The sequence below is a fragment of the Tympanuchus pallidicinctus genome, unplaced genomic scaffold (assembly GCF_026119805.1).
Source record: "Tympanuchus pallidicinctus isolate F22 unplaced genomic scaffold, pur_lepc_1.0 scaffold3, whole genome shotgun sequence".
In the NCBI taxonomy this organism is placed as follows: domain Eukaryota; kingdom Metazoa; phylum Chordata; class Aves; order Galliformes; family Phasianidae; genus Tympanuchus; species Tympanuchus pallidicinctus.
This window is the reverse complement of record NW_026294747.1, coordinates 106656862-106670098: the sequence shown is the minus strand read 5'-3', so window position 1 is coordinate 106670098 and position 13237 is coordinate 106656862. Positions and strand designations below refer to the sequence as shown.

Genomic DNA, 13237 nt, shown 5'->3' with positions numbered 1-13237 from the left:
AGTACTCAGGAGCACAACTCAGGAAGTATGATACTAATACATGTGAAAGAGTTTTGACTCATACATCTATGCACGTTTTCAAAGTACTCCTCAGTCCCCGGGGTATGAAAATACCAAATCATGGTTCCCCACTTTTTCTAAACTAGATCTTCTGGTTTTAGGTAAAGTAAGTAAGAAATCTTATATCTGTGTTTTTATATGGGTGTATGTATATATACATGTATATGTCACATGTATTTAAGTATATGAATATGTATATATGTAGATGTTCTCCTGTGTCTATATACATGTATGCACCATTTTCCTTAGGCACAGTTGTTAATAACATTTTGAAGGGCAAATATATTTTGCTCTACTAGAATGTCAGGATGTTTAGCTGGAACTTCTTAGGCTGACTTTTAACTTACTTTTAACAGTTCTGATCTTGATTGTGCTCTGTTTAGATTCATGTACTGGAAGACAGGCTGAGACATTATGAAAAGAAAATGTACGTCACATCAGTTGGGACACCACTCAGAGGTGTGTACGTGCTTTTCATCACATAAGCTTGTTTATTTGAAAGATATGCTTTTGTTTAGAGAATCTATTAAAACATCAGGTTTTTTGAAACACTTTCATAATGTTTTTTACAAATCATGTAGCATTTCTGTTTGATGTCTTACAAGTGAGACAGCATCTGTTATCTCTGGGGGGATTGATAGAGGCAGTTTCAGTGAAAATAGGGTGGAGGGCAATTATACCCTAGCTAATTGAGTGCAGTCTTTGTGACTCTTTAAACATCTTAACTATGCAATTATTACATTTCACAAATCTCTCTTGTGTTCCATGTCAGGACTCCTGCCATTCTTATAACTAAATGTCCTTTCCAAGGTCTCCTGCTCTGACACCTGGATTACCGTACTGTTACTTTCCTTGCTCTATCCAGATTTATTAAGAACACTCCTTTAAAAAGTTGTGATGCAGAGTTACTTCAAGCAAGTATTTTTAACCCCTCTCTGTGGACCATTTCTTCTTTATCAAAAGTCCACTTTCTCCTAAGACTTATGTCCAAATCAGTCCAATATCTACTCTAAACAGCTAATTTAATTTGCCATTGGCCTGCGACGCTGGGTTAAATTATGCATCTTTCTATCTTCCTTCTTTAGCTTGGTAAGAAGCTAAACTATTAGTTTATTCTCTATCAGTATTCCTCATAAAAGTTATCCTTCACTGCTGTCTTTGCAGAACTTGACGATTATATTCATAGTTTGGTGTACCACTGCCTATCACACCCATGAGTGCCTCTTTCTTTCTTTTTCTTAACTTTGTACTCCTTTTTTTTGTTGCCTTCTGTGCATCCTGTATCTCCTGTCTAAGCTGTCTGTAAGACAGCTAAAGTTTCTCTCTTGAACTCATACTGCAGCTGTTTGCCTTCTTTGAACATTCTTTCTTTTTAATACAAATAAAGCACATTTCACTGAAAAAAATATAAACACTTGCAGTTATTTCTTTTTTTTTTTTTTATATCTACTTTTCCCTGTTTTCAACTATCTTAAATTCATAATCTGTTACATCAGTTTATTTTTTCTGCAATCCCTTTGAAAGCTAAGTTGGTATAATTTCTGATTGCAGATGCACTGATACAAAAGTGGAATCAAGTCATAGTCAAGAAAAACAGGGGAATGTAAAGAAATAGGTTTTAAGTCTGTCTGGTATGAGTTAAAAAGAAGAGATGCCTGAATTTTCATTTAAAAACAAAACTTCATGAGTAGAGTTGTTGAGGATTATTTATTTGAATTTATTTAATTTATTTATTAAATTTATTAAATTAAATGTGCTGATCCATTATATTTTAAGCTTCAGGAAATTGCTCTAAGTAGGTTTTAGGCACTGGCAGAATTAGGGTCGCTACGCCCGTGTTTCGTACTTGGTTACATTTTGTTTCAGTCACTTTCTGACTGTGAGTACACACATTCTTATGATGTATAAGAGTTGGTTTTTTTTAATATATATATTTATATTTTTATATATAAAGCGCCTATCACCTGATTGGTAAACATTCTTTGGAACCATTTTGATGGCAGGGGTAAGGACAGGAGTCAGCCTGTCAGTACCTCAGCATTTCTGTTTCCAACCAATTGAAAAAAATAAATAAAAGCCACAAGACTTTGCTGCCAGCCTGGCATGCTGGTGTTTGATACTGCTACTCCATCAGGGTTGGAGGAAGACTTACTGTGAATGGCAACAGTTTGCACTGTGACTTCTCTCAGTATAAATATACTTATTTTTCTTTACACAGATGGAAATCTTCATCATGCTGACGTTTCTCTCTTTGGAGAGCCTACTGAGTTTGAATACTTGAGGAAAGTGCTCTTTGAATATATGATGGGTCGTGAGACAAAGGTATGGAAAGTTGTATGCAGCGGTGTGATGTGGGTTAGAGTGAAGTTGAGCTTCCTCACTGTATAGATCCAAAGTGCCATGATGTTGGTGCTTCATCGTGTACTGTCTGTTACTGTAAAAAGATTCAGTGGACTTCCAGGGCTTTTTACAAAGAGATACTGAGATAAAACGTAGGGGAAGGGAAAGGAGATAACACTGGGGAGGGGGAGGAAGTGTCACATCTCTCACCAAGGTACTTACAGAAACAAATACCTCTACAGGTAGATGTTATTTTACCAGCAGAAGTCTTAGTGTCAGTCAGGCTTACTGGACTTTGAAAGCTGATATGCACTATATTAGCAAACTTTTGTGATGTTATCTTGGTGCAAATGTGATTAAGTTACAGTTGTATTAAATATTACCTTGTTAGTAGCTCTGAAGATGATGTTTTTTTTCACATTGTTCCTTAAAAATCTTTTATAAGGCACCCAAATCTGTGTACCTTCACTAGTTAGCATTAACTTACTTTTAAAAACAGAGAAAAGCTGCACAGTAGGCTCCTTGTTGTATGCTGACAAGCTTGTGAAATCATTCCCATGTTGGAATTTTACTTGCTTGTAACAATACTGATGCTAAGAGATTGACCAGGTTCAAAGGAGGTATGTCATAACACAAACATTTTTCTTGGATGATAAATGCTATGTGAATAAATATTTATTTTTCCTCCCTGGAGTTTCTCCATTCTTTGTTGTGCTGCTTTCAACTTGGACTACTATTAAGTAAAAAGGTTTTATGCAGGTTTCTGTGTTAGTTGGGTCTGTCCTCACTGTGCTCCTTATGAAATAAAATTTGTTCTACACAGGACTTCTTGTCCTGACAGGATTCCTCTCTCTTTTCATCCCTTTTCTTACTTTGCTGTTTAACTTCTTTTTTATGAAAAACATAAATCCTGGATCCAAAACAAACTAGAATCACTAGTTAGCTTCTGTTCCTAGGCCTGTGGCTCACTGGCTGGGTCTCTCACCTTAATAGCATCTGATTGAAATCACTAACGAAAAATACGTGCATTACTGGATAATTACTGGATAATTACAATAACTTTTGAATTCTGAGGGACTTAAACATTAACCACAGTAACAAACTTTGTCAGCCATGTTCCAACTTCAGCCACCCCACGAGACTGTGATGGATGACTGGTGTGTATTGTTGGTGCAGGTAGCAAGCATTCAGTCATTCCTCCAGTTGCTGTGATTGAAAGATATCTGTATTTGTGTGTGTATGTATTTGCTCTGGAGATTACACTCTGCAATTGGAAGATGCCACTACAACATTTCCTGCACAAAGGCTCCTGAAAGCAGATGAGGGGAAAAACTGTATCAGGAAAAATAGACATTGAGTTCCTGTAATAACTTGTGAAGGCATTGTTTTAAAATTGATATCAGTGAAAGGGAAAGTAAATTTAATTCAAATGAAGAGGCATAATAAACAATTTTCAAAGCACTACAGCTATTAGCTTTGGGAAATCGGATTTAGATAGGTAATGAATGATAAACTTAAATTGAATGCAATTGTATTTCTATCATCTTTTCATATTAATCTGATCTGATAACATCATAGCAATTTTTATTTGAGGATAAATGTTCTAATATGTTGCAAAAAAGGAAAGGTTTCTGGTATTGCTGTTATTAGGTGATCAAGATGTAGCTGTACTGGTATTTGTTAATGAAAAACTAAAATGCAATGAAGGCTAACATACCTATATTTACATATTTGCTAATGTAAACCTGAAGGTATTTTGGTGGTTTCTTCAATTTTGCTTCAAATAGTGCTTTCAAGCTGATCTCGTGCTGTTGTTCAGCCATTGATTATGTGACTGGAAGGCACTGAGGTTAGCTTCTGCAGTCAGGGTTGTATCTCATACCTTAGGTGTACTCAACTATGTCTTGAAAATAGTTTGGTTTCTTCCTACTGCACTGATTGGAGATCCTTTATAGAGTACAAAAACCACTCTGTGGGGGGATGAGTGAATGCATCAGTTGTGCAAAAGTGCTGGAAAGCTAAGAGAAATAATGAGAGTCGATAGTGGCTCAGTAGCTAAGACTCAGTAATTATGACTATAACATTTAACCCGTATAATCTGCAGCTCATCACAATCTTTGTAAGCTGTTTCACTGATGTGCACATTTGCATTTGCTGGGGAACGTTTATTGTCTTCCCCTCCAATCCTTTAATTCTTTTTCCCTTTGTTTTTCCTTGGCACAATCTATCAAATGAAATCACCAACTTTTAAGCATGCACCTTGTTCAGAATATCTGACCTCAGAGATGCATGGCATACACAAGCAGGTTCAATAACACTGCATTTTCTACAAGCACGTGAACAGCTGAACTTCCAGCTCTATTGCACACTTCATCTGAAGTCTTGCAAAAGTCCTGGAGGACCATTGTGGCAGATGCTTCTCCTTGCTACTTCATTGTGCCACCTGGGGTCTGTTCTGAAGTCAGAAAGTCGGTCTGAATGTTGTATGTGTTTGATAAATGTGTTTCCATCGGCTAGATAGAGGGGTGAATGAAACAGCACAGAATTATGTTCTGTCAGACTTGCTTCAGGCTTTGCTGCTCTCCAACTCACATATCAGAGGTAATAAATTCATGCAAATCTTTTTCTGGCAGCTGGCCATGCTTTTGTGCACTGCACAATGACAAGGGATATTTCTGTCAAACTCCTGCATGATTTTTGAAGGGTCTGGCTTTGACCTGCAGCTCTCTAAACGAAGAGAGCTGATGGATAATCACTGTGAAAGCATTATTTACAGAGCTCACATAACTGACTCAGAAAGAAAGGCCAGCTGGCATCTCAGCAATAGGACTGGTTATTCTGTTTGTGAAAGCTGTGAGTCTGTCAGTGGCTGGGTACAGAGATGCACACCCAGGAACATCCACGTATGTTCAGTTACTGTTTTGTTATCCCCAGTGACAGAGGCTGTTAGTGAAGTAAGTTCTCCACTGTGTTCTTCTGCTTTAGAATCTCTGTAGTAGCCCAAAGACCATGGGAAATTTCAAGTCACTGAGAGCAATGAATTACAAAACACTTGTCAGGAAAGAAGATTTTAGCCTCTGTTTAAGTTGGCACGTAAGAATCTGTGCCTTCATGCAGTATTTGCAGTGTTTGTATATTTTTTGTTAACATTTGCACGCCGTTGTGTCCTGTGGAAAATAATCAAACAGTTTGAAGCTAAGCTCAGTGCTTTCTGATCTTTCAGTCCCGGATCACTGTGATCAGGGTTTTGCCAAAAGAGATGGTAGAATCACAGGGTCTGCTTGTGATGCTGGGAATGCTCCTAATTGTATCTGGGAACTGCACTAAAGGCTCTTTTTAATTATGGGAGCTACCGATATATTTAAATGAAGCTTTTTTTTCTAATTGAAAGGTTTCAACAGGACTTGTTATATTCAGTATTTATCCCTAATTAATTATAGACAGAAGCAGTATCTGCAAGTTAGACGTCTACCTCTTTTAGCTGTGGTCATTTTTGTCCTGCAGCTGCTTTGTTGCTGCAGTCTCCCTCTTCATTCCACGTGTGGTGAGGCTGGTAATAAGCAGTGGACTTGGAGAGCAGCAATCTTATCTCACCCGCATTCTTGAAGAGCAACAGCTCCAGCTCCTGTAGCAGCCACGTTCTGTTCTTACCTTGCCCTTTCTTGTGAAAGTCACCAGAACCACTTTCTGTGTCTGCTGGAATTTTTTATTCCCCCTAATCTGTTTTTAGAAGGGAAATAATTGCTTGCTTTGCACGAAAGTTTGATATTCTACCATGTTCCATCTGAGGTTGTCTAAATGTTTTGCTGGTTAAATACGAGCTACTGTGCACCTGCTGACAATATTTTGACAACTGCAGTTCTACATCTCACATTTGGATCTTTCTCAGTGTTTCATTTCTTTGTGTTTCTTTACTAAATATTTGGGTGCAGTGAATATAGGTGAATTCATAAAGACTCTTTCAGGTTCCACGTGCCTCAGATGAGCTTTTCAGAAAGGCTGCATTAAGATTAAATGTGGCGTGAGCAGGATTGGCAACAGTTTGCTGTCGTTATTAATGGACGTGAATACTCCAGAGCTTACATAGTAGTACAGGAGCTGCAGTTTGTGACAGTGAAATGAACACTCCTGGCTTCCATGTATTTCACATAATGTATCATGCCATGCAGATACAGCATGAAACTGGTGGTTATTTTTTAATTCCTTTCGTTATGCTTTTTGGTGACATTAATAAAGAATAACAGTATTCTCAAGAGAAGCATATTTTAAAATGTTAAGAAGCATTTCAGGTCACATGATAATAATTACAGATGATCTGCTTCTTTTCAGACAATGGCCAAGGTTATAACAACAGTGCTGAAGTTCCCAGCTGATCAGACTCAGAAGATATTAGAACGAGAGGATGCGCGACCACTGGTAGGTTGTACCAATAAGCTTACGTTCAATAAGCTGAAGTGCAAGAGGTGATGTTGCAAGAATAAGAAATTGGAAACTTTAGATCTCTCTTTCACACTTTCTTCATTCAGGAGAACTCCATTTCTCCCCCTCTTTCCCTCCAATGGAATGTCAAATTCTGCCAGTAGGTTATAGCAAAAATGAAAAAAAAAACCAAAAACAAGCACATTTTCTTAACTAGAATTTCTGTCTAAACCGCATTTGTGAAAGCTGCTATTCTGAGATTAATTTTCTTACCAAAATAGTTAACTGAGGGAATATTTGTGTTATTTAAATTCAGAAGTTTATTCTGAATTCATAGGTGTTCTATGGAAAAAAATGGTAGAAGAGAGGGCTTTTTCAGCCCTGGAGTATAATATTTGTTAAACACAAGAACAGCATTTGCTTGTAGAATAGAAAACTCATTAGTTCACCTGCTTGGGATTTGTGCTACAGAAGTGGAATATGTACAGAATCACAGAATGGCCCGGGTTGGAAGGGACCTCAGGGATCAAGAATCTCCAACCCCCTGCCACATGCAGGGCCACCAACCTGCACATTTCACAGCAGCCCAGGCTGCCCAGGGCCCCATCCAACCTGGCCTTCAACACCTCCAGGGATGGACGGGGCATCACAGCCTCTCTGGGCAGCTGTTCCAGCACCTCACCACTCTTATAGTGAAGAACTTCCCCTGACATCCAACCTCAATCTTCTCTCCTTCAACTTAAAACCATTTCTCTATAAAACCATATATGTGGAATTTTGTGTCAGTATCCTAACAAGAATTTGTTTATTTATGTATTTATATTGTACTAAGGAAGCATCAAAATATGTCAGTTAACTCTCAGTAAGGACAAATGAAAAATAAGAATTTTAAACATTTTCAGCAGTGCTGCCTTTTCACCAGTGCTGCTGAGTAATACAATAGCAAGATTTGACCTTGTGCAGCTTTGGGGGAGGAAATAAAGTGATGGCAATCAATCTGCATTGAGGCATGCATTAGAGTGTAAAAGTGGTGGGACATTCAATAGAGAATGATTCCTTTTAATTGTAAATAATTAAATATTGCTAACCTTTGTTTTAATTATTATTACTTTATTGTTTTTATTTTTACCCCTAAATTTTTTGAGGGATAGAGTGGAAGCTGAAGCTGTACCAGCTTCAATCCTTGTGGTTTTGGAATGTCTGTGGTGATAGGTTTTGTTTGTTTTCTGTTTGCCTTTCCGTTTTAAACAAACATATTAAATACTTTGTCTTTACTGAAGAGCTGAATTGGGGTTTCAGAAGCAGGGCCAAAAGAGATGAAGAATATATGGGCATAAATATTTATGTGGTATTACTCTTACTGTTTTATACAGTAGAGTTACTTTTTATTAAGACAAAAACTGCAGTAATAGCTTTGTCTGAAGTCAGTATTGTGATCCTTCCCTTTGTGGATTAGCTGGGTACAATATTTAGGGACTTAAGTGAGAGAAAGAGCTGCATTCACTTTTTCTCACTTGCCTCTTGGATAGATTGAACACTTTCAGAAACAAAATCAGATTTGGAATGTTTTCACCTGTAGCTGCACTTCTCATAATGCTACTGCATCAGCATAAACATCCTGTTGAACCCTGGAAATGAATTTCATAGAAAGTTTCCATCATTTCATCAGCGTGAGGTATCAGATGAGGAAAGCGTTTGGTACTACAGCATTTTCCTGTAGACTTTGTTCTTCTGTCAGCCTTGCAGTCTTTAATATACTTTGAAGGTCGTGTAAATGCTGATAAAAGTGTAACTGTAATGTCTTGTGTGCTGCAAGTCCTATTTTTGTTCTCAAAAGGCTTTTATTTAAACCAGTTTCTCATCTCTGCTGTATCATTTGAAGTTATTCACACTACTCTTGCTTCCAAAATAATATAACTAATCATAAATTATAAATACAGCCATAATTATGGCTTTCCTAAGACTCTTTTTCAGACCTTCAGTTAGAAAGCTGACTTTCTATTTTATTTTATTTATTTGCACTCTAATAATATTTTAGGAGCCATTCTGAGTTGGTCAGAAGTGAGGTTAGAGTTGGAGTTTATATTTCAGCTCCACGTGAAACTTGGTCTTCTCAAAAGAGGTGCTCACAAATTCTGATACCAAAGAAAACTTCAAGTTAATCCAACAAGTTTTGGTACTAACTAATAATTTGGGACTAAATTATGGCCAGTCACACAAAGAACTTTTTTCCAGGCTGCCAGTGCTTTGATGGTTCTGAATATCAAAATTCAAAGAAGTTGATGTGTTGATGAGAAACGTCTCCAATTTCACATAGCAGTGTTTCTTGGCTCAGATTTAGCCTGTCATTTTTGTCCTTTCCAAGTACACAGAGATGAAAAACTAGACATCTGACAGCAAGTCAGATATAAGCACTTGCTGTGCATACAGCTAACGAAGGACACAGTCATTTTTGTCTTCAGTTTCAAAGTTGCATTTGTTTACCAAACAACAAATTAATGCTTGTGGCGAATCTTTGGTAATTCTGTTCCACACTGAAACAAGTGGGGGAGTCATAAATGATTCTGCAGAGAGAGATGCTGGGGTTGGTTTGTTTGCTGATGTGTGCTAACATGATTGTCGTGTTTCTCCACACAATACCAGAATGATAGCAGTAATGAGTAATAACATTACAAACTTATCAGTGTGCATTTTTAATGTAAAGCCTAGCTGGTTTTGTATGTGCATTTACAGCCAAAAGGTTTTATTTTAGTGTGTAAATTGTCAATCAAATGTGCTACTGAAAAGGAACAAACGTGTGTCAGGAAGGGCCTGTGAGTACTTGTCCTTTTAGTCTGTCTGTCTTAAACAGTAGGAATGTACTTAAGAGGTTTCTACCTAAACCTTTAACAGATCCCTTAATAATAATAAGTGTATGACCAATGTATCTCCTACACTAATGTGTTTTTTGTTACCTACTTATTGTGACCTGACTGCAGCAATCTCATCTGTAATTAGTAGATGTTCACAGCATTCTTACCTGTGCTTTACCATGTAGTCCAATAAGCTGTTTTCTTCCTGGCTTTGTAGTTTGCCTCACCTCGCAGTGGTATCTTCTGAATATTCCATCAGTCTGTGCTTAGTTAGCATGTGGGTGAGTGAAGCCTAATATGTACTTGTTTCCTTTGGAGATAAAAACCTGTAGTATGATATTAATCATTCTTCTGCTTTTTTTTTCTTTTTTTTTTTTTCTCCTCCTCTCTTGGCTCCTTTTGGTAATCAAAAGCATTTTAAGACTTTGTTTTGTAAGCATATGATAAACTTTGCTTTATTCTTACATTACAAATCCAAGTCTGAGCATGGTAAATATAGATTCAAAAGCAGTCTTTCTGAGATACAAGAATAACTTGAAACGTTGATTGAGGTGCAGAAATCTCAGTTATAGGGGAAAAATCTTATTTAAAATCAAAGATGTGTAATGTTACCTTTTTTGTAGATGGCTTTATCCTAATCCATCTTCTGATCTCCTTGTAGGTTTCAGAATAAGTGAGTAGATAAGTCAGTTTTGAAAACAATGGTACTGTCTGAAATGAATTTTGTACATCTTCTAAATATGATAACGTGTTATTTGAGAAAGGCTTAATGAAACATCCTCTGTAGAGTGGTTGGAGTATGGTGGCATTTAGTAGTCAGTACTTTTCTGAATCAGAGCCCTGGCTTGGTGTCAAGAGAACGTAGGGCACCGAGATTAGGGAGAGCACTTTGGGGACCTTTATGCTTTCAGTTTACTCTGCCTTTTTCTCAGGTTTTATTAAGTTCTTTTCACGAAGGAAGTGTAATGCTATTCGTGGTGTTACAAGAAAGCAAAAGCTGGCGTAGATCTAAAGGAAAAGGTTGCATTTGAGCAACCCAGCTAAACAAACAGTGTGAAAGAGCAGTGGCTCAGAGAGGAGCAGAACGTGCAAATGCCCTGGCAATGCTTTTTGCATTGCCTAATGTTACCATTAGAGCATGGTGTTTAATAAACTCTTCACGATGAGTGCTGTAGGATATGGTCAGTGTAACTTTCCTTCATCCTTTGCAATGGAATAACTCTGCACAGTTGCCAGAATTCAGTTCAGTGCACCTGGAGCAGTCGCTGTTGGCTGTAACACAGTGCCCTGCTCAGCACGTGTTCCTGGCCTGCACCCCTTCACCCAAAAAGGACCAGCCTGGGCCCATTCCATTGCCAGACCACACAGTGCAGCTGGCCGATCTTTTCCTCTTACCAGTACAGCCTAAAATATTTGTTCTGAAGGGAAAAAAGAATCTCTTAGCTGACATTCACGCTTTCCACTTTATTTTGTGATCTTTTAAACCTTTCCCTTTAAATACAGTAGCAAATGCACTTTATTGCACTCAAAATGCAACAGCTTCTTGACAAAATCAGCAGCTTCTTTTAAAAATAATTGAACTGTTAGCAATGAGAGAACAAAGCTCTTTACAACATTATTGCAGGAAGCACATTTGAAACTTAAATCCTTGTGCTTTTTGTAGTGCTGATGTAGAAGCTTTGTATGTTCTCAGCTGTCACAGGAGGGCCTGATTTTTGGCTTTATTGTTAGCAAATGCCTGTACTGTAGGACAGTAGGCATGGAAGCTTTGCAGCCCTCATTATTGCATTGTTGCTTTTTAGTTTATCTCAAATATTTTTGTAACTTAAGATTAATGGCTTGCCAGCAGAAGGAATAATTTTCTAGTGTGCATGAAACTTGAAAATTAAGGTGATCATTGTGGAAGTTGTGATCTTGATAGCCCCCAAATTGGGCTTCCCTGCAGTTTGGATGGCAGACCTTATGCACAGAGGACAGCAGTTGTATTGAGTTTTTAAGTGGATCGATGTGTGACACTATGGCAGACTTTACTGTTTCCAGTATTTCTGCCTGTTCTGTTACAGGTCTTTTGACTTGATTTGATTTTAAAATCAACCTTCTCAACTGTTGCGATAATATCAGAATGGAATTATGAATCAAAATTGCCTCATAATGCGGTCGTTTGATTTAATCTGAAATTCTTGTATCTCAATGATCAATAATAATTTCATGTTTAATAGTAAGTGCATCTGAGTTGCTCTTAATAAAATACTGTCTATTCATTTCTTTTCTCTTTCCATTTCTCTAGTCATGGCTACGACCGTCCTGAGGAGATGACAGTGGGAATGTCTCCTAACAGTGCTGCTTAGAAACACGTTCATATCTCTGTCTGTTGCCTCTTGAGGGGGGGCGAGAAGAAGAGCTGTTATTCAAGGTCACAAAAGGAACAGCAAGAACCAAAGCTCAGCACCACCTTTGGACCGTGAACATAGTTAAAACTGCCTTGACGAGAGACGCTAATCAGGGGTCATCTGGGGATGAGTCTTTTTTCTCTCCTATTGAACACTCTTCTATTTTGTGTTAAAGGTTATTTTTTTAAAGGAGAGAAAAGACCACCCTAGGAAGGAATTGCCCATTGTATCTCTATACAGGTTTCACTGGGTGTTTTTTAAGAGTTGAACTAAATGGTTTGTCTCTTCTATTTATTTTTTTATTTTTGAATGAATAGTGCAATACATTTTTGGATGGATAGCAGTTGAGGTGATTTTTCCGGATGAACTGGGCACTCTTGTTTGACTACTCCTCTACCAATTTGATCTGATTGTTTGCTAAAGGTCACTTCCTATATGCTTTTGCCTACAATAAATCCGAATTGCAGTACCTCATTTGTTTACTTCTAGCTTTTGTACTTATATTTTCTGGAGAGAAAAAAAAATATACATTACTGTAAATTGTAAATAGTTAATACATAACTGTATCATATGCTGATATGTGACTGTCGACAGCACTAATCTGGCGGGAGCTGAGATGAAATAAAGTTTATTTACTGTATAATTTTGAAACTTCTTGTTGTATGCTGCTTCTTTTGAAAGGCTCCACCAGTTTCGTTCTCATTCCTGTTCAGGACATCTTTTCCTGAGACGTTTCCAGGCTGAAATTGCTCTCATGTCAAGAGCTTGAGAAATCAGTGCAGCTACTCAAATTTTCCAGGGAAAGCAACCTGTAAAACAGGTGCATACTGAGCTGATAGTGTAATGTGTGCATCTATCTCAGTGCATATTGAGATAACGTGTAGCAAGTAGGGAGGTTTGCTTTGTGAAGGTTTTCAAGCTGATCAATCCTCTGTATTATTTTTGATAGGAACAACAAACCTCAGAAGTTCATCTCTGATCACAAGCAGGGCTTCTGAACACGCTGCCTGCCTGAAAGATCACCAAATCACACAATTGCAGGGGCTGGAAGGGACCTCGAGAGATCATCGAATCCAACCCCCCTGCTTAAGCAGGTTCCCTGTCTGCTTTACAGGAGCAGTGAGTAGTGTTAGGAAGGAGTGGTTCACTGCTGGTGCACCTGCCTGGAGCAGACAT

At 37.8% G+C, this 13237-nt stretch overlaps 1 protein-coding gene across 4 annotated transcripts in view; it reads left to right on the top strand.

The window, feature by feature from the left end:
* GOLGA4 (golgin A4) overlaps window positions 1–12712 on the top strand; it is a 58355-nt gene extending 45643 nt beyond the window's left edge. For 3 of the 4 annotated variants that reach the window (XM_052693322.1, XM_052693320.1, XM_052693323.1), the window contains 5 exons: window positions 444–519; window positions 2279–2382; window positions 6730–6816; window positions 9889–9952; window positions 11959–12712. In XM_052693322.1, coding sequence (XP_052549282.1) covers window positions 444–519; window positions 2279–2382; window positions 6730–6816; window positions 9889–9918 — 297 coding nt within the window. In that variant the 3' untranslated portion in view covers window positions 9919–9952; window positions 11959–12712. The remainder of the gene's footprint in view (window positions 1–443; window positions 520–2278; window positions 2383–6729; window positions 6817–9888; window positions 9953–11958) is intronic. The other variant, XM_052693321.1, reaches the window with a different exon arrangement.
* The last annotated feature ends 525 nt before the right edge of the window (window positions 12713–13237 follow it).